At 31.9% G+C, this 25786-nt stretch overlaps 1 protein-coding gene across 1 annotated transcript in view; it reads left to right on the forward strand.

The window, feature by feature from the left end:
* The window catches only part of LOC130900700 (uncharacterized), a 254210-nt gene that overhangs the window by 32790 nt on the left and 195634 nt on the right, over positions 1-25786 (forward strand). Inside the window, 1 exon segment of the mRNA XM_057811483.1 lies at positions 10747-10802. Within this exon segment, the coding sequence (XP_057667466.1) occupies positions 10747-10802 (56 nt within the window).

Below are 25786 nucleotides of genomic sequence, written 5' to 3' on the forward strand. Positions count from 1 at the left end.
TAGAACTGACTTTTATGTCGCTTATACCATTTTCAGTATTGCTAAGAATAATAACTTTTTATAATTGTTAATTCACATTTTCGTATATTTTCTTATTTGGCATCTATATTTCTCTATATCATCTGATATATTTCATAAAATAAACGTTCTTACCAATTATTTCTATATTAATGACTAAGATGCACCATATAACTTAATCTAACAATTCGTCAAGTTTGACTTATATGAATCCACTTAGAATGTGAGATAATGAAGAATAAACTAATTTTTTAACGATTATACTATAAAAAAACTATATATAAAAATATTTAAATGTTAAATTCCCATTATTTTTGTTTTTCTCTTATGAAATATGAACGTTTATGTCGCAATTCAACTTTTTCCACCTTTTGTATGTGAGAAAAGATGTTATTATGAGGAACCGGTATACAATGTGACATACATGTTTTTGTTCAAACAAACAAGTTATATGGATATTATATAAACGGAATACCGTTTTGGCATCCAATCTCAGAAAATAATTGCGACATATACAGGACCGTATCGATACTGAACACGCAGCGACCTCACCGGAGTTTATTTATTGTTGAAATATTTATCTATGTTTCATTCATTTATATTTATTGCTTTTATTTTTAAGCTTGGTTTGTTCAGAAGACCCTGATAATTTCTTGATTTTTTCCCAATTCGAATAAACTCTGATAAACGAGAGAATAAAAATAATCACCACTAGAAAAACTTGTTTGACTACCTAGCACCTTCTTTTTGTAGCTCCATTTGCCTTTCCGAGATCAATACAATGCTTTCCATAAATTCTTCAATCCAATCTTTCTAAAATTAAAAACCTCAACAAGAATTTGATGAAATAATTCTAAATAATAATTAAATGCAAAGTAATCGTAATCAAATGGATATGTTAAAGAGAGTTTCTTTAATTGATAGAAATTTCACTTGAATATTCCAGTTACAAAATGGTTAATTGGAATATTTCAAACAATAGCTCGTTTGGATACTTTGAAATGAACGATTCATTGAAAATTTTCACGGTACATCAATCGCATTGTGAAATATCCTTTGATACATAAATTCTTACTCGTTTCAATGTTCATAGAATTTTCTGTTAATATTTCCTGATGTGCAACGAAGGCATTCCATTTTATATATCGAGAAATTTAAAATAATTTGTTGGAAAAATGAAACTTTAGAGTGGGCATTGTAAAAAGTAAGGCGGAGGCTTCTTTGTCAAAAATGCCCATTTAAAAATGGCCCCCGTCTGGTAAACAAATGCTCAGTTTCTGTGTAGTTTGTAAAGTTATTTTTTAATTTTCAGACCCCATTTATATTTCGAAATGCCTTCTTAAAGCATTGCTACTTGGAAAAGTATGGAATTTCCTCCCGGAAACGTGGCTTTACTGCTTTTATTTCGACTATGCAGTGTTTTGGTTAATGTACATGGGAAACTCAAGGAAACTGAGAAGGATTCTGTTGTATTAGTTTCACTTAAATCTAAGAAAACAGTACAAAACAAATCTCACGACTGGAAAAAACCAAGGGTGAATACGAGAAAATCAATTGCTTACCACACAATCTCTATTTTGACGTAAATCAGCTGTTTGCTCAGATTGCTTGATTACTATTGTCATTTAACTTCTGTCAAAATTTGAACATCGCTCAAATCCAAGTCAACTCCATGCTTGATAAATATGAGACTACGAATCATCGATTTCAATGGTGAATTATTGAATCTTTGTACAAGCACAGATGATTCCAAATGGTATAGAAGCACCTAATTATGATATTTATAGGTATTCGAAATAATTGGAAATATTTACGATGTGCTGATGGCCGATTAGAGATTGTGGAGGCTGTTTATATAGTTCGGTGGTTTCATATTTGGGTACGTAGAAGCTGATGCCCACAATCGACGACAATCAGGACATTCAGTATATATTTAGTCACCATCTACGAAGCGTAGATATGTCAAAAACCCTTTTCTATCACATACAAGATCACATAAATCAATTTAGCTCCATTGAATTATTTATAAATTTTCCGGTAAAAATGAAATTTGTGCAGTTAAAGCAATTTTTTAATGATACGTTGAGCCTAACGTTTTTTTAATTTATTATTTCTTAGACCTTTCGATATGTTTATGTTTCTAAATGTTCTTAATTTTAGCTCTCTTTTGTTTCAAAATTAGTTTTTTTATTAGATAAAAACTGAAGTTTCGACTAATTTTAATAAAAACTCAAAATTAGTTTTAAACGTCAATTTTTATCTATTGAAAAACTAATTTTGAAACAGAAGAGACCTAAAATCGAGATATTATATTAATGATATTATAGTTGACTAGCAATACTCGTCGAGGCTTCGCCCGTTGTTTATTGAACCTCGCGTAATATAGGGATAATTCAATGAGAAATGACTTATGTATTTTATGAATTAATTCAATTTGGATGTATTTGGACGTATAAAGAAAAGACACATTATTTATACAATATCATATATCTATGCAGAATTGGCTGCGTAAAACGGTGGAAACCCAATTTGATATTTAGCCCTTTTTAAAAAAATCAAAAAGAAATTTTGAAAAACGGAGAAATTAGTTTTCAGATATTCACACGGGACCCATTTCCAATAAAAGAATCGATTTGATATCTCATTTCGTCATGAAGAATTGCTAAATATTTCAAGTTGAATTTTGAGAATCGCAGTAATTCGTTTTTAGGTATTTGTACGTAGAATGTTTTAGTACAAAAACGAATTCGATATCTCAATTAGCGGCCAAGAAAAACGAATAAATCGAATTTGCAAACATACCCCGTTTTACCCATTTAAAATCGAAATTTACGTACCTCTACATACCCTCAAAATTTCATGCCTCTATCTTCAATAGCCTTGGCTAGGCGTTGATGAGTGAATGAATCAGTCAGTGAATCAGGACATTTCATAAATTATTTATTACACTATTATTTCATCCTTGAAGGTTCTCCTAGAGCTTGTTCCTAGAAGGGCCGCAATCAGAGCTTGGTCTATTGCATAAAGTCTACATTGCAAATCAGTGGGTACTTTAGATTTTTGATAATTTAAAAAAATGCGAAAATTCTCATATAAAAGGACAATATATATTTATAAATATAAATAATTGATTAACACAACTAGACATTAATTGATGCAAAAAATCTCCTTTCTCATCGTTATTGTTCTAATGATAATTAAGGCAGTTTCATGCACTGATGAGATGTAAAGTGTTATATATAGAAAACATATTTAATAATGACCTACTTTAACGACTATTCCAATAACCTACTTATGGTCTTGAAGATTTAACGGATAGTAGATTGTTGTTGTCCACACTGTATTTTCTTAAGTTTGTATAAAAGCCTCACAAAGGGCATTAATTGAGGATACTTTGTAAAAAATAAAAGATTAATCACCTCGAACTCAGGCTAATTTTTCAGATACTATCTCATACAATTTTTATAACTGAAATTTTAATTTGAAATAGTCTAGATAAAAGTTAACATAACATGATGTGTTATTATTCCTTTTGTTTACTTTTACGACCACAGATTGCAGTTACATATTTGGGAAGCATCGTCAAACGTAGAAAAAAATCTAATTATACTTATATAGTCATTGCGCAATAGGATCGGAACCGCGAGCTTCTCTTGACCACAAATTCAGTTAGTTTAATTTGTTTTTCAGCATACCACGCATATTTTATTGTTTCATTCCGAACAGAAAATGAACTGTATAAAATTATAGACTTGAACTATGAATGTACTGAACATAAACGTAGTATATTGAATTTAAATAATAGTAATTGATAAGCAGTGTAACCGGGAATAACAAATTTAAAAATTATATATCGTGTGCTTAAAACGCATCACAAAATATATAATGATACGTTTATTATTTATTAATGGTTCTTATAAATAGATTCTCTAGAGACAATTCACTTCTTTGAACACACACTCAATAGCCAAAAAGTTGCGACGTATAAAAATTTAGATTTTTTCTTTTTCATTCGGTGCCTTGCCTGTCACAAAAGAGGGTAATCTCGGAATAGTTGTTCTACTTATAGTCTGATCCAATTCTAGTATTGCGACCTGTCCATTCTCTTCTATTTTCCTGAATTCCTTCGTTATTCAACTGTCTAAGTACCTCTTCATTACTGGTACGTCCAGGATCTTGAGGATTTTCGGATAGTACCACATCTCGAACGCTTCTATTTTATTCATTGTGTCATCTTTATATCTCAAATCTCTACAAACAAATGATTCATACGTAACAGCGGCATGCTCTTAACCACGTCTAATCTGTGAGGTTTTTATTAGTGAGAGCTAGTTTCCATTTGCTAAATGCCCTATGTGTCATTTCAATCCTAGTTATTATCTCTTCGTTAAATAACGAGACTGGTTACTCGCCACACACTTTTCCATTCGTTTTTTCCAATGATCGGAGAAGTGTTGGAAGTCTTCTATGGTGAGTGCCTTTAGGAGCTCTGCTTTATCGCTTCCAACGGATGAAATCGGGTCCATTTCAAAGCAGATTTGATCTTCGGAAACAAAACAAGTCGCAAGGTGCCAAATCTGGTGAGTACAGCGGGTGTTCGAGCACTGGAGTACGCTTACTGGCCCAATACTGCTTCACAGATAGCGTGTTGCATTGTCTTGGTGCAGTTTTCTACGAACTCGTTCTCGCAGTGTTGCCAAAACTGACAAATAGTAAGTCTGGTTGACAGTCTCACCCTCTGGAATCTATTCAGTCATCACGATACCGTTATTGTCGAAAGAAACTATCAACATTGCTTTGAATTTTGATTTGCTCTCTCGGCACTCTTTAAAACGCTTACACCCCTCAAAACTACGTGCACGAGATAGATTGGATTTGTTTTTATGTTTATTTTACCTACAGCCATCCAAACCATACTCAGGCAATAATTTTTTAAAATAGAATGTTTGTGTGTAAACAGAATTATGTGTCATTTTAGACCATACAAATATTTTTCTATCAACCCCTCTCTGAACAAAATGGGACAACATTAGGACTAACATCAACCGGTGGGGGATTTTCGATTCGCTTTCTTTCCGTATTTTAATTAATTAAAATAATATAAAAATATTAGTTTCTGTTTTGTAGGAATTAATAAGAATAGTTTACAAAATTTAACTTTTTCTTAGTTGCCGCGAATTTTGATGATTTTCATTTATGATTTATTGATACTATGACAATCACAGATAAAATTTTGAGGTCATGTTCAAAACTTTCGACTTTCGTTGGTCGTTGACTCGACGACGGTTGCCTCTACGATCTACAAAGTACCTGTTTCTGTCAAAATCATTATACTTTTTTTGTTTGACATTTCAAAGTGACAGATCGTTATTACCAACATTGAAAAGTAGTTTGAACATTATATTTGAAAAATTTTGGTAACTACAATTGGGTGGTAATAAACTAGATGAACAATTGAAAGTTTAATTTTTTGACACGTCAGATATAAAATATTTCAAAGTATTTCTTATAAATACAAGAAAATATGTGAAGATCGTAATTACGAATTACGTAACGACAATTTCACAAGGTTATGGACCCAAAATTTTGAAATCTGATTTCCACAACAATCAAAACTATTTGTAATTGTAGAGGATTAATCGATTGTAATTAGAAAAAAGTGTATTAGTCTAAAACCCATTTCCTTAACACTTGAACTCTTGATATTGGAACCATTGACAAAATTCCACGTTTAATTACCCAATATCTGAAATTGACAGAGCTCTATTCTGGTCACTGTTTTCGGAGGTCCAGTTGGCAACTGTAAGCGGTCAATTGATTACAATAAAACTGCATAGAGATTAGATATTCTCATCTGTTGTGAAGGGCTACATTGACAATTCTATCAAGAAAAAAATGGGAGTAGCTCAAATGTTTTCTTCAGGAAGGATCCCAACCATCAACATAATTTTCTTCATTTACATTGCTCCTCTAAGAGCAATCACCCCATCAGAAGTTTACAGAGAAATTCAGTTGTTCAGCCCACACAAAACTCCAGAATACGATCTCATCACCGGGAACCATCGTACTAACCACTACAAGATACAATAGAATACTACAAATTAATCATTATCATTATGGACCCTGCTCATACAGGCCAATTAGTTTCCTACCACAACTATCTAAACTCCTCGAAAAAATAGAATTAGGGAAATTATACCTAAAGAATAAGCGTTTCCAACACATCAATTTGGATTTAAAGAACAATACTTGAGACACCAACAGTGTCATAGTGAACAATATCAAGCAAGCACTTGAACAAAAGGAATCATGGGCTTCAGCATTTTTAGACATCCAACAGGCTTTCGACAAAGTATAGCACGAAGAACTACTGTTCAAAATAAAAACAAAAATTACCCCATCATATCTTCCTTTCACTTAAATATTACCTATGTAATAGATATGTACAATTCAAAGTCCAAACCTCCTTATCCAATTATCAACCCATAAAATCAGGCGTTACCCAAGGAAGTGTCTTTTACCCTTATCTGTACTTTATGTATACTGCTGATATTCCAATTACCGATGATACCCTAATCGCTACTTTCGCAGATCATACTGCAATAATGTCTTTAGATGCAGACCCTACAATACAACCTAAATGTTCAACAAGAATGGCTACATCAGTGTAGAATTAAAGTCAACACTGACATCACGTTCACCACAAAACGAGGTGTCTGTACATTAACGATATGTCGATTCCAGTGAAAACAGAAGTCAAATACCTCGGACTACACTTGGACCAAAAGTTAACTTGGAAGAAACACATACAAGCTAAGAAAAACACAACTAAAGCTAAAACTTCAAAATATGAACTGGCTAACAGACGATCGCAGTTAACAATGGAAAATAAAATTCTTATGTACAAAATCATCCTAAAACCAAATATGGACATATGGCATAGAGCTATGGGGTTGCAGTAAACCATCAAACACCAAGATACTGCAAACTTTTCAATCTAAAATACTTGGCGTAATAGCTAATGCTCCATTGTTTATAAGCAACCACACATTACACGCAGACCTCAGTATTCCAAACATCAATGAAATTATTTAGACATCAACGATAAGAAATAAAATTCGCAACGAAAATCACCAAAATCCACTAATATCCAAGCTTTACACTGATCCAATGGAACGGGAAAGATCGAAAAGTCGTGGCCAGAAGGTTGTAAATTTGCAATTGAATAAAAAAAATGTTTACATGATACAAACAAATCGTTATCCTACAGAATTAAAGCTACGAAAACGTTGAACAAAATTGAAAATTAACCAAATATAACTGTGAATGCTTATGTTAACATCAAAGTATTCATTATTTGCAAGATTCACAATTAAAGCGATTTCTTGCTTTGTGTTAAAACATCTGATTATTATTTATCCTTTGGCTATTTTATTTTTGCACGCCACTTGATGCTAGTTACGCAAATACGAATTATTTTAAATTGAAACTGTAACAACACACCGTTGATTGAACTGAATAGAATGTTTAATAAAAAAATTTCTCACGAGTTTCGTACTCGTTTTTGTTGATAAAAGTGTGAGGGGATAATTATAATTACTTGATTAATTCTAGTTAAAATTCTTGTACTACCAACTGTATATTATCAAAGGTCGAATTTCTAATAATAGAATCGTTACGTAATCATTATATTTTTATCGTATTTTATATAAAAGTTGATCTTTGAGGCATCCCAAATTAACGACAATCATAATTACCATACTTTTTTTTTGAAGAAAATAATAAACAATTATTATTTTATTAATGTCTATTTTTAACTGTGGTTAAATTATGCAACGAACTAACTGAACGATGAAATATCAAGGACTCGGACTTTATAACAACTACTGTACATACACATTCTAAACGGCAACACAAATCAGATATTTTTTTTAACATATGGTTGATGGTACTAGACCGGCTAGCGTGCACAGAAAAGCCCATATATCTTGATTAGATTAAGGTGGTTGTTAGGTATCATCTAGATACAGTTATGGAATTTTTATAGCCCTTGATTTAATGATAACTGTAACAACTCAGCTGGTATACAGCATGTCCCGTGATAAAAAAGTAGATAGGATGAAAAAAATTGTTATTTAGGTATTTCCAAGTACCTTTAACTATTTTCTTATTACATAATGACATCAAAGTTGATTTTCTACAAACTATTTCACAATATTATTTTCTGTTACAATGATTTTTCATACACTAGAAGATGTTAAAACATTAAATTTGATTAATAGACTAGGTATCAGCCGATTTCCCCTGAAATTTTGATAATTAATGTCGATTTTCTTGAAAATTGGTATGAAGGTAATATTTATAACCCTGTAATCTACCCTGTGCCTAAGTGTGCTTTTGCCCTGAGGGTGAAAATTTATTTCATTAAAATAATCTCGTACGTTTATAGATTAATTGAAACTGTTTTTTATTTCATACGCAAAAAACGCATTTTTTACCGTACTTGAAAAATTTTCAATTTAGCAGCAAAAACATTCAAAACAAAAATTGAGTTAATAAAAAAATAAAAATATTCTTTTCTAAGAACCTTTGTCAATTCAATAATAACTGAATTATTGCTCGTTGGAGGATGGATATTTTTGGGGAGCCCCGAAGTTCAAAACCTTTAATAACCTCAAATAACTTGAAATTGATGGTATTTTTGATAAAAACTCAAGAAACCTTTTTCAAAGCACATAGAAAAACCTTTAAAATGAGCACTGTCAAAAGTCTTTTGTGTAAGAGTTGACTGATTTATAACAAAAATAAAGTTTCTTCTTTTTTTTTGAAAAAATGTAATAATTATACCCTCGTCATCACCACCCTAATTGAAATTAATCGTAATCCATTTGCAATTAATTTTATTTATGTATTATTGATATCATCCATGTGATTTGGCTGATGTCGAATGCTTATTTTTTGATCAAATTAAACACTGTACTAACGTAATCTTGAAAAAAAAAATTTCCCAAATAAACCAAAAACTATTCATGTTAGGAGAAAATGTTTCAAATATTAATTGTACGGTTTTTCTTGCCAAAAATTTTGAGCTTTTTCAAATCTATGTATCATAAAAATTTAAGCATATACATTACTTCAAAGTTTGCATTTTCGTATCAAATGTAACCCCTTTGAATTGCACCCTTTTCGAAACCGGGGGTTGAAAAAAGTTTTAATTCATATGACGTTGAAGTACTTGAAATCCCCTACAAAATTTTTTATCAAAAAAGTTTCTAGCTTGAAAATTGAGCGAGTTATTGTAGAAAAACTAAATGCTTTGTTTTTCAAAATTTCGGGGCACGAATTTTGGAGCAATGGAAAAAGAAAAACGTGCAACGTACAATCGAGCACCTTCTGTCACGAACGAAAAGAAGAAGAAGATATTAGTGATGATGAAATAAAATGATTCGAAATTTTTTTTTATATTATTTTCTAAATGAAAAATTTTATTGTTTTTAAACATATTCTTTTTTTTCTATAAAAAACTTAACTGCAATTTTGAAATTTTTGTTCATTGAAGGTGGATTCCATATTTGAAAAGTAACGTTCTTAAAAATACTGACAAAATATCATCAGTTCCACATAAACTTATCTTCATTATTCCATATTGTACGTTAATTATGCAGTCTCTCTATTCGTGATGATTACATTTCAAATGAAAACGTCTCTTTCCAATTTCCCCGAATTCGTTTCACTCGATCTTTTTTAAAGAATGACTGTATTTTCTATTCAATAACCATGTAATTTTGTGTTTAGTTGGAAAGTCTTCACGTCGATTCCCCGTATCGATTTAATCTTCTATTGGAAATGTGATCGGAATCTAATGACTATTATTGACGTTTTAATGTATTTCAACTTAGTTTATAATGTATTCACTTATTGTGTTGATGATTTGGATTTGAATAACAACCCACAGACCATCGGAATTATGTCGAGGGGATTTACGAATTTTGTTATGTCTTAATAAAGTGATGCAACTATAATATTTCGATTTCAGTTTAGATGTAAATTTTCTCAAATAATTCAGGCCGATAGGGTGCAATATTTCTGCAAAAACACATTTAAAACTAGCCGACCAAATACTGGGAATAGTGATGGAAAATGACTGGAATTTATATAGAAAATCTGTTATTTTTGCAAAAAAAAATGCTTTCGAAAATTAACCGACCAAATACTGGAAATAGTGATGAAAAATGCCTGGAATTTATATAGAAAATCTGTTATTTTTGCAAAAAACATGTTTTCTAGAATTAACCGACCAAATACTGGAAATAGCGATGAAAAATGCTTGGAATTTATATGGAAAATCAGTTATTTTTACAAAATAACATGTTTTCTATAATTAACCGACTAAATACAGGGAATAGTGATGGAAAATGGCTGGAATTTATATAGAAAATCTGATATATATATGATGAAGAGGTTAACCTCGAAACTTGAGCTTATTTTGTGGTTAAAGACAAATCGTACTATAAAAACTATATCGAAAGATTGTATGAGCGCTATAATCATTGTATCCAACTCAAATGCAACTATATTTTTTGATGCTAGACTACTAAGCCTTCTTATCTAACCTCGCTACAATAATTGAATGTTATTGTTTATAACATAATTTGGGACTGGAACTGGGAATATAGTAGATCTTATTTTGCGTTAATCAAACTGACTGGATTTTTTATTTTTTTTCAGCAAAAATGAAGTTAATACTTCCACTAGTCGTTTGGATAACGTGGCTGAACACAACGGTAAGTTATGATACCTACTATTATCATTTATTGTGTTATTTTGACATTTGACCAATTCTTTGACTTCACAATTATTTTTTCTTGGAAATTTATCTGTGCAAGAAGGTTGATATGGTTTTGATCTAACCAGAATCATTCCACGATTTTCTGCAATTCCAACAATTCCATATTCTCAACATTTTTCTTGAAGGAAACACAAAAAAAAATAGCGAAAACTTTATTTTGAAAGCTTCCTTAGTGTGCCTCGACTCATTCCAGGGTAATCTTTATCAACTTGAACCGAGGCAAGAACTTCTTCTATTTATGATCTACTGACAGAAGTTGGATTTTGTAGGGATCCAGCTGTGAATCTTCTGCTAGAATTCGCTGTTGAAATGTCCAATTCTTGTACCCGATGAAGAATTAACGTCTCTTTCTGTCACACTCTCGCGAACTGCCGTTATGTTTTGTTTTAAGCGAGCTCTACAAGCTCGTATCGTATGTTTCACATAACCAAACAAGAACTTTCGAATAAAGTCGCGTTGTTCTACAGTGTAATCTCCATGTTTACCAATTGGATACTTTCAACTTTCGATCTGTCACTTTATAATCATGTGACATAATGTTAAACATGTGACAATATGTCAAACTTGGCGCGAAAATCAAATCTTGCGCTCTTATTGATACTACTAAGTTTTGCATATTGAATTAAGCTTTCGTACATAAATATGGTTGGGTTGATGATTCTAAAAGTTATGCTTAAGGAAGAAACGGGTGAATATTCTTTATGCTGGCATTAAAAATGGTTTTGTATCGAATTCATTGCTTTTATCTACTCAAAACATTTCCTAATCCTGCACCGATTACTAAAAGAGATTCTATATTTTACGCAAAAAAAAACACTTTTTTCAAATGTAGTTTCGATTTCTGTTCTCAAATTCGAGAGCGTTAAATTTAGTATTAATGGGAGATTTTTTTTTGTTTTTAAACATTAAAATCAATTGCTAGCTGACTTGAGGTAAGAAGGCATCATTTTAGCACAGCTGAAGCATGATTGATTCAAAATTTGTTTAAAAACATTGACAGTTCCATGTAAAAACAGGATCCAAAATCTTTTTTACCTGAAAGCCACAATGTCTTATTCGATAACATCTATTTGAATCCTAACTACCATTATGATGAAATTAGCCAGACTATGTGGGTGTGTAAACTTCAACATGATGCATTTCACTTCTTATCTATATTTGGCAATGTTTAAAAACGTACGTCTTTGCCCTGAGGATCATATTTGTTTAATGACTAAGTCTTTCCACAAAAAAGGTGTGTAATAGTAATTAACGAGAAAAATTGTTTATTTCAAACAAAATTAATGAAAATTAGAATATTTCTAACAATAACATTGAAATAACAATGATAAATTCTCAATATCGCTGCAAGATAATAGCTTTTGACTGATTTACAATCACAGACCGATTGTAATACTAAGTTCATTATTCTCTAAACGTGGTTCAGTCCACTTTCAGTTATGTCCAGCGTATTATCTTGTCTCGTTCACTTTCACCTTCGCATTGGGTTACACAAGCTATAAGAAGGAGAAGACGAGGTTCTAAAAAATACCCGGAGGTCGACTATAAATATTCCACCAAAAAATAAACATCTTAAAAGATCGTTAAATTTTTTTATTAACATAATATTTTTTTTCAATCTGAATTGTCGTTCTTAATATATTTCTTTCATACTTGACTATGACTACCTTGAACATTTTTCAAATTAAATTAAACCGATTAAAAAGAATAAGTATACGGCGAGGCTCAATTTTTTACCGAAAAAATATTACACTAACGATTATTGCGTGAAACCGAATCAGATCATATATCACATGAAAAAAAGATTATTTCAGGAGATGTTTACCACTATTAGGAAAGTCAGTAAGATAAATTCGAATATAGTTATGATGGAAGATGAACAAAACAAAAAATCGACACCGAACAATGAAGGAGATAACGAAGTTCAAAACGAAAAAGAACCTGAAGACGAAATCGTAGATTCAGAAGACGTGTAACAGGTCTATATCAAGCGACTAGAGACGGAAGATGAAGAAAAATTACAATCCGGCTCGAAGGACCAAATTTATGTAGAGATTTTAGCTACATAAAGAAAATGTCTTTTTTGTGGACTGTATATTTATTTTTTTCACTTGAATCAACATATTTTTATAAAGAAGTTGGAGAAGATTACACTTTTCCCGCGAACCTCACCCATTTTGAAACAAGAAGAGACTGAAACTTGACATGGTTGTTGGAGTGTATCCAACAGTCTGCTGCATACTATAAGTTTTGTTGAAGAATCTTTCTATGGTGATAATAGATGATATAATAATTTTAAAAACTGTTTACAAATGACATTTAAAAAAGAAAAGGATTTTGTTAAAGACTGATACTTACAAAGAAGCAAATTTGCTTCGAGACATTTCACCGATGAACATTTAGTTTTCTCACCTTGATTAAGATTTTATCCCCTAAATTATAACTAAAGAGGAAATTTGGATGACTGTGACTAGTTCTAGATGGAAACGCAATAACTTACTTAGCCCTAAAAAATCGTCAATCAAAATCATAATAATCACATCCATCGATTGTAAATTTTTTATTAGGGTATAATAAAAAATTCATAGTGGACGTTCAGCTTTGAAATTGATGTATTAACTTTTGGTTGAATGATTGTTTGCATTAAACACCCGACTTATCGGGGCCACACTGGTCGTAATAAGAGAAAAAAATCGATTGGACACCGATTCATAATTCATAAATCCATAGACATCGAGATCGAAGGTTTTCTCGTGAACGAAACGTTGTAGGCGTTTGACCATTGTTGCTTATGAAAGTAAAAGTATTATACAGAGAAACGTTCAAAGGGAGAGGTTCGTGTCCAAATAAGACTTTAGTTAAATTCCAAAAAATGTATAAATACACATTTGAAAATATACGAGAATCGGGAAAATTTCATAAGAAATTAGCGTTTGGAGTTTTGAAGAATGAAGATGAAATGAAAATTATTACTTCTTGCGGAAAATGTATCAGTTAAGTAATCGTCTGAGAGCCGGTGGGAGATCGACCTTCACCCATCAGATAACTTGATAACTTCATTGAATTGAATCAATTTTCGTCAGTTTTCTTTTATCACCTTCACTGTTTTCATAACCCAATGAATTTCATTTCAACAGATAGTTGTTAACACTCAGAAGGTTTTCCCAATTAGTAATGTGCATAGTTATCTGGAAAGCAGATGAAGTTTTAAAATTGGAGCTAATTGATAGGTGCTAGAGATAAAGTACAGCGTCTGAGATCTGGACATAACATATTAGCTGCACACTATCTGACCGTTAAATGTATCTCAGTGCGCGTTCTGGTTTAAATCCTTGTTATTAATCCATAATTTGATTCTTCATTATGGTAGGAGCATGTATCGTGTGTAACTGAACAACACCTGTATACCGTCAAATCGTGAACGTATTGTTTTATAAAAATTTATCGAACAATATCTATCGTGCAAGGTTTTAGGCACGACGTCGGATGCTGACATAAATACATTTTGGTTTTGCCATATCTGTATAATCTCAATTGCGAGATCTGCATATTCGGCCAGTTTCTACTGGTGTTTGTTAAGAATTTTGTGGGTGTTCAATATGGCTATGTCGTTCGATGAGAAGGACTGAATTGACTTTTCTGACAACTACAACGCTGTCAGAACTGTTATTTGTTACCTGTCATCAGTGATAATCGTAGTAAAGTCTAAAAATTTCATTTTGAAGCACCTGCGGTTGATAATATGGTGTATACGTATTGAGAAGGCCGAACTTTTTGGTCAGTTTTTGGTGAATGATGTTGCACACTTGATTAAGCTGGTGCAGATATTCAGTATTAGATGTATATGTTTAATTGTCTTTGATGTTTGTTGACATTTCTTACTTTTGTCGAATTGTTTGGATTCTTAATCACCTTTTCTTTTAGTTATTAGTAGATAACTATCACGAAGTAGCTTTCAGTCTCTGGATAGAAAGTTTTACTAGTAAGATATCTATTTAAAACATCTTTTCAATATACTTGATTCTTGAAGACAGATTCTACCGAGGTTGATGCGTGAATAATCCTTAACCGTCTTCGATATAATCCACTGTGGTTCCTGATTTCATGTTTTATCACATGTCGAGGGCGTTGGTTTACAAGGTTAGAAGCCTCTTTAACCTTCTTTTACTAGTAAGATATCTGTTTAAAACATCTTTTCAATATACTTGAATCTTGAAGCCAGATACTGGCGATGCGAGGTCGATGTGTGAATAATCCTTAACCACATTGGATATAATCCGCTGTGGTTCCTGATTTTGTGTTGTATAACATGTCGAGGGCGTTGTTTCACAAGGTTAAAATCCTCTTCAACGTTCTTTTACTAGTAAAATATCTGTTTAAAACATCTTTTCAATATACTTGATTCTTGAATCCAGATTCTACCGATGCGAGGTCGATGTGTGAATAATCCTTAACCACATTGGATATAATCCGCTGTGGTTCCTGATTTTGTGTTGTATCACATGTCGAGGGCGTTGTTTCACAAGGTTAAAAGCCTCTTCAACCTTCTTTTACTAGTAAAATATCTGTTTAAGGCATCTTTTCAATATACTCGAATCTTGAAGCCAGATTCTGGCGATGCGAGGTTGATGCGTGAATAATCCTTAACCACATTGGATATGATACGCTGTGGTTCCTGATTTCGTGTTTTATCACATGTCGAAGGCGTTGGTTCACAAGGTTAAAAGCCTCTTCAACGTTCTTTTACTAGTAAAATATCTGTTTAAGGCATCTTTTCAATATACTCGAATCTTGAAGCCAGATTCTGGCGATACGAGGTTGATGCGTGAATAATCCTTAACCGTCTTCGATATAATCCGCTGTGGTTGCTGATTTCGTGTTTTATCACAAGGTTAATTAAGCTTCTTCAACCTTCTTTTCGGTTCACAAGGTTAAGGAGTTGTTTCATTAGTAGATGATCAGGGTGGTGGTTTTTGTTGTTCTTCGTCATCATTGTTCGTGTTAACCTCTGAATTTTTTTTAGGTTAAGGTGTTAATTGCCTAGACTAACCTATATTCAGAAATTCAGAATTAATCATTTTTTGTCTCACATTCTAGATTTTGTCTGCTTGTGGTTCAATAATCTTGGCAGTTTAAATCGTTCCGTTGGCTAGCTGCATCTTTTCGCTTACGAAAATTATTTAATTTATTAATATTTATATAATTTGATATATATCTATTAAAGTTTTTCCATACTAATCTTGTGTAGTTTATGCTATCATTAAAATTTATATTATGATTATTAAAACAGTATATTTGGCAATAGAATAAACACTGTGATAAACGAGGTACCATTAGAAGGATAGATTACAGTGCCGATGGCTTATAGTTTTTTTGTTTGAATATCCTGTATCATCTCTTCGAACGTTTTCGATCATTCAGCCATATAAATAGATAAGTATCAAGTTCCGTCGCTTTGATATTAAAAAAAAACAGCATCAAAGTAAAATGTATTATTATATTAAAAGTAAGATCTTCTAACTTGTGATTTAACCATTAATCCGAATCAACCACGGCGAGTTATCTAGATCAATAAAGCAGCCATGACTGCTTGTAATTCCATCGATTTTGATGTATAAATCAAGTAATTAGAGAAGAGAGCAAATGGAAACTGAACTATAATCACGAGAAATTAACTTTTTCTTCTTTTTATTCACTGAATTATCAGATCTCAGGCAGAAGTGTTAAAACGAGTTCTTGGAAAACTATAAAGAAAAAACATTAGATTTACTATTGGTCTTGAGAGTCACTGTAGATCCTATCTTGTTGAAATAAGGGAATTTCTTTCGCTATGGATGAGTTTAATACTTTCTAAGTAACTTAACATTACAGTAACATTACATTGGATATTAAATCACACTGAATCAATTCAACAATGTTTCTATCTTCTAAATTTAAATCAACATAGGGAAGAGATTTATTTTGAGTACCAGGTACTGATTTACTGGGGATTGCGACTGACATTTTTCCATCATATGCTTCTTCTCTCGAACGACAACTACACAAGCAAACTGATATTTTGGTAAGTTCGAAGTAGTTTTTTGATTTTGTCTGGGGAGCCCATTTATTAAGATATATGTTAAAAAACATCGATTTTTGTTAACTAATTCTTAGTTTTTTTACTAGAGATTTCTGTTTTTATTCTCCAGTATAAATTTTTGCTACCACTACAGCTCTTAATTTATTCAATGTTACTTTTAACTTTTGTCTGTCCTCAAAGTGCTAGTGTCGGTGTTTTTAGGTATAAATTATTATTTGTCCTTCAATCTATAATCATAAAACACTTTTGACGTCAATACATATATGTAAACTAAAGGGTGTTTCAAAAAAAGAGATCCCATCTCTAGGTTAGATAGAAGTCTTTTTGGTGTAACCAGCGCCCTCTATGAGAATCATACATAAAAACAAATTCATTGGATGTATTGATGTTACCTGTAGTTGCAGCAAACGCCTTGAATTGACCGCGCTACGAATTTTTTACTGAGCAAATATTTTTCAGTTTTATATCTATCCTAGAGACGGGATCAGCTTTTCTTAAAACACCCTGTATATTCCAAAAACTTTTGTTGATGATGAAGATGAATGTTTCAAATATCTGTAAACAATTTAAATAGCACCCGTATGATAACATGTTCTAAGTACATTCACCATTAGAAATGTCAAACTTCATAATGACAATGTCAGTTTTGACATATTCACATCAGTGTTGCCTTAAAACTTGAGTAGCAGCCCTCGTATTATTATATCATACATCCCTTATCATCCTAGAGAAGAAATATTTGGATAAATTCCGATAGTTATAAATTAAACTTTATTAAAACTTCTATAATGTGTATATTAGCGCAAAAAATTAATGGATATTGGCTATTTTCAAAGGAATTTTTTTTTCTACATCCAACATCGTCATTAAAAAAATCTAAGAGAGAATTTCGTGTATATTTTCCGTTGAATGACTCATTGATTCATAAATAGAGGCGCCAATGACTTGTGGTTCTTAAAATTACCAATAAATATGAAAGAAAGGAAGTTGAGAGTATGCATTGTATAGTAAAGTCGCCGGATGCTCGTACGATCGAAATACAAGAGGAAATGCCTTTGAGGGTAAACTATCAAATGAAAATGGAGAAGGAATTATATTTAAGAACGTATCAATTAAAATAAGGCGTTTGTTCTATATTAGTATTAAGTTATTTGAATATATTATCATATGTTAAATCTAGCAAAAAAATTTTTTGAAATATTCGCATATATTTTCTTAGAAAAAAAATATTAAATTAAAGGGCAAAATTTATTTGAATTAGTTTGTCATTTATTATGGAATTTGTGTGTTAAAAAATATTATTTTATGTTTAATTGAATGATTATAAACAATTTTTATGAAAAATTCAATAATATTATTGAGATTAAGTTGATGGAGCACAAAATAACAGAAAAAGTATAAATTCAAAAGATTAGTGATGTGTATTTGAAATACCTATTATTGTGAAAGAAAATTTTTGCAAAACCATTAAAATATGAAACTTTTCCTATCCCCTTCCACAAATTGAAAATGAAGTAGATCAACATACAGGTCACATCCTGCTTAAGAAAGGAATTGCGAGCTGTAGGTAATGGGGCTAATGAAATTTAGGGAAACACCAAGGGTGGGGTGCGAAAAGCGCACGTGCATCGGTACATTTAGAAAACTAACTGAGTCGAATCCTAAAGATCGTTCGACGAGCGCACAAGAAAATTTGATCTGCCGATGTGAAGGCCCGTTTACACGAGTTTAGTGAGCAAGTATTTAGTTAAGTGTTTAGTTAATTTTAAGCTGTATGAACAGACAGTTTAGTGTTTAGTACCGGTAAAAAATCATACATTTCATAAAATATGCCGTCAAATTTTCAAAAAAACCAAAAGTATGCACAATATGCATATAACTCGAGTCTTAATCATATGATTGTTATAAATTTCTTCCCAAATGATCTATTCAGCATTTCTAATTATTCATATAGCTAGATTACGAGGGGAAGTTCATTTATAGTGTTATAATATGCTGTGATTTGCTCGACACGATGTTTTCTCTACCGATTTCGTACTTGTAGGTGGAAAGCATGGAATTTGTTGTGTTTTATCCAGGATAAGATAATGAAAACGGCAAACGCTTTTAAACGCTCAATAAAATATTTTTATGCTTCTAAATGTTCTTGATTTTAGGTCTCTTCTGAAAGACAGGTTAAAATTTGACATTGAGACTTCTCTTAGTCTTTATCAAAATATTTTAAATACTTCCATTCTTGTTCAAAATATTATACTAGATATTTTCTACGTTGTCAATCCAAGTTTGAACACTATTTGCCTTTGAGCTTCACGGAAAACGATGTAGTGGTTAATTTTTTCTTGATAAAGTTGGTTAATTGGATATACTTTTTGTATTATTTTGTGACATAGATTACCAATCGAATAAAAGAACGAATCAAACCAAAAGACGTTATTCTGAATAATTAATGGAATAACATTTCGCTAATTCAGTTAATTACTAGCTAGATTAAAGGAATATGTCATTTGTCAACTGGTACATCAGAGATACGTCGAATAGAATGCGGCAAAAACTCGTTCAATTATATCAGAAGATAACCTTGTAAGGCTTAGTTTAAAGAGAAAATTACCTAATAGGAAACATAAATTCAACTTATGATAGAATAATTACGAGGTAACACATAAATAACGTTTTGCTTTAAGACGTTTCAATGGTATTAACGTGTTTTCTGTTTCGCAAGTGGTAGTCGCAATTAGAAGTCATCTTTCTAAATTTTATCGATTTTATCTGCTACTTGTAGCTGTTTTTATAGTTTTGCTATCTGACATTTGATCGAGTACCTACATATTTCAACGTGATTATTCATTATATACAACAATGAATATCGGTGAAGATTTCAAGCCTTCAATCGATTTGAATTATTGCGAAATCGATTTACTATCGAAATATGCTTTGAAATTGAAGCATTCCATGAGATTATAGGCTTCAGCTAATTCGCAAAGATTCCGTTACAGAGCCTCCTATACAGTAGAGGTTATTTTCAGATTGTTGGGATTACATACCTCGAATATATTGGCTAGTCAACTGCCTCTTTATTATGAATTATAGATCCCCTTTAAACAATCTACAATTACCATGTAGACAGAACTTTAACTGTATGATTCTTCTTGTGGCTTAGATGATGAACATTTCATGTAATTTCTTACCAGTGAATTTCCTTATATGATACCAAGAACTATTTATCTTTAGTAATGGCAGGTTTTTCTTCTGATTGATAATATCTATACGAGGTCTCCTCTCAATTAACATATTTTTAATAGTTCTGACAATTTTCTTGGTTTGAAATCGTTTATCTTTGGCCATGACCACCATCGCACTCACAATCCTATACTAGAAATTGATCCATACAGCCCTCGCCATGTACGAAAACTTATTCAAGACATTGCAGTTGTGTGAGCAGTTCTTTGGTATATTACTTAAATGACTCATAGTCTCCATCTGCTGCGTCTTTGTCCTGCACATCACCAATTGATCGCACCGGGTGATTTCACAATTAGATCTTTAGTTCTTGCTACATATTTCTGCGTTTCCCCAAGTACATGGTAGTCTCAAATATGTAATTTCGAAGTGTTGAATATAACTACCACCACTATAAACTTTCCTCGAACAGCAATTACTACCTTGTATGCGTAGTCTAGACCCAGATGATGAGTAAACACAAGATAAGTTTTCATAAAAACAGAGTCATTGTTGTAATTATTGTCCTTAGTATGGAATTTCGAATGGTGTTGCTGTTTGAAGACTAAAAATAAAACCGTCCAAGAATTTTTTAGAAATGTCAAAGTTTCGATGTTTTATTTGATCTTTATCAAGACTTGAATGATGGTAAATAATAGCTCAAACGTTGATGAAGATAAGCAAGTGAGGAAAAAATTGTGAAATTAGAAGTAAAACAATAATCAGATCGTTTAATAATGATTAGCATAAAGTTCAAATAAAAGATCGAAACTTTGACATTCTAAAAAAGTCTTGGACTGTTTTACTTTGAGTCCTCGACCCGCAATTATATGAAAACATAGTACAAAGAAGGCAGTTTATAGCAGTTAGATCAAGACCAAGTTGAGGGAACTATGAAAAATAAACGTGAATTGAGAAGCACTTCAATTCCTTATTAAGTTTTTTGTAGTAAAAGAAGAAGGAAAAATTCATTCACTTTTATTTTTTTGCATGATGTAATCAAGAATTGGGATGGTCGATGTCTGCTTATAGCATCTCGTTCCAAGCGCTAGACTTTTTGAAGTGTAGTAGTACTTGGACACTATTTTTTCCATCATATCCCACGTATACTAGATGAGATCCAAATCTGGTTACCGGGGTGGATGCTACCATATAAAAATTAGACGAAAATATGTTGAACCTGGTTTATAAAGTCTTTATACAATCAAAAATCGCGTCGAAATTCATTTTTATATCAATAAAATCCGTTTTGTCAGTGTAAGTTGAAAAATGCAAATTTCCACAAACCATCCACTTATAAATCGTTATCTAAATTTCTCATCGAAGGCAGAACCCTCCAATTTACAAATATTTCTCAAACTAATCTTAAAATTCTTCAAGATAGTACCCTAAGGCTCCTTCAAACAATGTACGAACGATCAACACTGTCTTAAACTTAGCAGAATAATGATAAATATGGTGAGATGTGCTTTTTTCTTTTTTAGTGATTTATATTACTTTCACAAAGTTCAAGGCTCGCCGTGATATCCTTTCAAAGGCAAACTATTATTAAAAAGTTTCTAGTTTATGTTCGTTCGAGACCTAAAGGCGTTAGTAGCTTGTTAGTGCTTTATACACGATGTCGTTTTTATTAATTAAACGCGTTTTTTGTTTTACATTACATTGTTCTTGAAAATTATTATATACACTGCTAGAACAATTGTCAAGAAACCATTATAAATCTTATAAAATTTGTTTCATAATTCCCAGGATGGAAATTGCTATAATACAAAGAAAATTAAACATAAAACAACAACTACAGAAGATTATTAAGGGTATAGCACTCTCCAGACCTAGCCGTTACCTTCTGCAAACGCGGGATCTTCTTAGTATCCAACAATTAGTCCAGCATATTGTAGTTCTAGTACTTTTTGTAAAACTTTGGATTGATACTTGTTTCTCAATTAAATAAAATCCTTTTGTAGGTAATATTCCTGAAAATAATAATTTTAATTAATCTTTAGCAGTGATTAGTTTGACCAACTGATTTATCATCAAATGAACTGGAAAAAATAATTTTGAATTAGTTTATATAGTTCGAAATAAATGTTTATAACTATAACCACCTACCTACCTACATATAACATTCCAACAATCCTATTCTGACGTGGAGGTTTAGATTTCTGTTTAATAATTGTCAACAGCTTTCTTTCGCGACAAATGCGTCTTAGTACTTCGTCGTTGGTGATTCTGTCAGTCCGGGGTATCTTCAAGATGCGTCTATAGAGCCACATCTCAAATGCTTCAAGTTTTTTGATCATTTGAGCTTTTAAGGTCCAAGTACAGCTGTACTGACCATACATAACATTCCAACAATCCTATTCTGACGTGGAGGCTTAGATTTCTGTTCGCAAACATTGGGGAGTACTTGAGACAAATGCCTTTCGAGTTATTTCATCGTCTGGATCCATTTGAGCGTTTATGACTGAACCAGGGTACTTGCATTTTTGCACCCATACTATTTGTTTTCCATTCAGTGTGAGAAAAGTGTTTTTACTTACCTAACGTCATTTGACTACGTAGGCACACAAATCGGCGCAGATCAGAACAGAATAAATGAAGTAAAAGAACAAGCAAACAAAGTCAGCCGAATATCAGACGCACTCCGGGACATTATCTGGAATAATACCAGTATGAACAAAAGGGCAAAAGTTTAAATGTATAAAACCAAAACAAGAGAACTGAAAACATCATTCGAACAACAGAAATGAAAATACTCAGAAACGTATGCGGGTACACACTAAGAGACAGTAAGAGAAACAAAGACATAAGACACGAATGTGAGGTGGAAGACATAGTCAAATAGGGACGTAAACGTAGAAGAGCTCGGAACGAACGCGTGGACAGGATGACCAGAGAAAGGTTAGAAAAGATCGCACGAGACGGTAAACCAGGGACACGAAGACCTTTACGAAGACCTCCAAAAAGATAAATGGATTGACATCAACATCTCAACACTGACAAGTTGAAAACTAGAGACCTAAGGCCTACAATATGTTGAAGAAAAGAAGAAGGTTGTTACTTATAACCATGAATTCAGTTTTTTCAATATTTATAACGATTTTATATAGGATTTGAGGATCTTTTTCGGTCTCAGTCAGTATAGCAATATCATTGGCGAATCTTAAGTTGTTGATTAATGTTTACCTCCTCATGTCTTTCCTCCAGCACTTGTGGTGGAGGAAAGAACGCGGCCTTGGTGAACTTTCTTTTGAATCTTGATTTCTTCTGTTTCCATATGCCATATAGAAGATATAAAAAAATCGGTATTAGTTGCAGCAACAAGCAATATGCTAACCGCTGGAGTTGGCGAAAAATCAAATAGCAATAGTTATTCTCAACGATAACTTAATAGTCCAAGAAAGAGTCAAGCGATGGAAAACGGTCTAAGAAGTAACAATAATTTCCAGCTGTAAACTAGAGGAATTAATAGAACTAACTTAAGCTTTGAGATATGGCAACACTGACAGTGAATATGTCAATCCGACATCGCTATCAAAAACATTTTTATGGTGAACGTAATTAGAAAGTGTTGTCATGCGAGTGATATTTGAATTGTTTACTTAAAACATTCATCTTGGTCAAACAATAGAATTGAATCGCGAACATTTTCTATCAATTACAACATGGATTATACCAAAAGCATTATGCTGATCACAACGTTTCGACTTTTAGTGAAGAAGCACCATCTCGAGCCTTCTTGCGTCGCTAGTTTTCAGAATTCAATCGTGGTCGTTCTTCGATACAGGATGAATTTCATGTAAGATCGTCCAAAATCGGTAGTTTTAGATTTAATCGCATTGAATACTTGACAATCTCCCAAAAAAGCTTGTGTTCATTGGTGCGAAAAAAGGCTGAAAAAAGTCAATCGCGGTGCTTCAAAAGATTTCGTGACGATTGTATGGGTCTTTCAAGACGAGCCAAATCCAACAAAAGTTGTTGGCGCCCGAAGCACTTCGAAGCAAATAGTCGCATGTTTTCCCAGAATAAATGGACATGTTGACATCAGGGACACTAGTCGCAGGAGACGAATCATTCTCGACCACGACTGAAGAAGAAATCATCTCTTCTTAAGTAACAACATTCGTATTTATATGAATGAAATTATATTTAAATCAATCGAATTTTGATATAGAATTTAATTGTAAGTACACACTATAATAGCTACTTCACCAACATCGATAAATTTGTGTGGTTTACTACAACATTGTTTTGTGTTGGTACTAAGTTGGAATTTCTCGAATTGTTTGAGGAGCGTTTCGACAACGTAAAGTCCCTGAAGACGATAACTTAACTTAAACTTAAACGCGCGTTAGACAGTGTGATTGTGAGTGCTGTTGTAGTGGTACTGCAAACAGTGTGTTCAATACTTGTATGAAAAATTCGAAAACAGAAACTTTGAAGTACTTCCAAATATAACTTCTTAGTGGTTTTTCAAAAATTTACAGTGACTTCCAAGTCCATAACGAAGTTGAACTAATATAGATTTTTGTATATGAAATATAATAACCTTCAACTTTATAAGACCCGAGAAAATTTTCTCTTGAGACTATTAAAACTTATTAGAGTCACATTAGCCACATAGTGTAATAATTTTGAGAAAAAAAATTGATTATACGTTCGGAGATGATTGCTTGAAATGTTTATATAATTACTCTCTGAATCAATATATTTTTCGAAATTAAATCCATCGTATCTGATGGGTTTATAATCAATACTTAGACGCCTATATTGCTATTAAATTTATTTTTCTCTTGAATAGTTTTACCAGGACTAGCTACGACCTTCATTTTTTTTAATTTGTTAATTGGAAATAGTCCTTAATAACTTTAATAATCCTCTACAATTCTCCAATATTCGCTAATGATTTTTAGTGTTTTTTCAACCACTTAAACACTCAACATCGTAAGAAAATTAATGCTAGAAATTTATAAAATATCAGTTTTACTTGACTGCTTGTATTATACTTGACTTTCTCAACATTTTAAGTACTCTGATTTCATTGTTCTAAATCGAATTAAAACTATTTTCTTAACTTTTTCATATTTGTAGCTGAAGTTATAAATTCAACGGCTCATATTCTATTTCAAACTTTATCCATTATTTGTAGATAAAAATTGATATTCTAATCATATTTTTTATCAATTTCTATCGGACACATCCCTAAAAAAACAAGTCACAATCTCATTTTAACTGAAGGAAAGTTTAAATAATCTGTAATTCAATTGATGAGAAGAAATCGTTTTCTAATTATATACTAATAAAGCTTGTAATTATAATAATAACGATTAAAACTATTTAATTGAGTGTCTTGTATCATAGAAATCAAATAAACAAAATCATGAAATTCCTGATGATTATCCTAATAAAGGAAAAAGTAATTAGTGAAACTGTAGATACCTGGTGATTGTTATTATCATATTTATTTTCATCTCATATTTATGATACAGTCATAAAATGACAATAAGTCATCATAAATGTTGTCTCGACGATTTTTTTCAGCTTTCTTCTCATCTTAAATATAATTATCTGTCTAGACATCATTTGAGAGTTTCTGCTCTTTTGAATTGAATTTACCATCGTTG

This window comes from Diorhabda carinulata, chromosome X (genome assembly GCF_026250575.1).
Source record: "Diorhabda carinulata isolate Delta chromosome X, icDioCari1.1, whole genome shotgun sequence".
NCBI lineage: Eukaryota > Metazoa > Arthropoda > Insecta > Coleoptera > Chrysomelidae > Diorhabda > Diorhabda carinulata.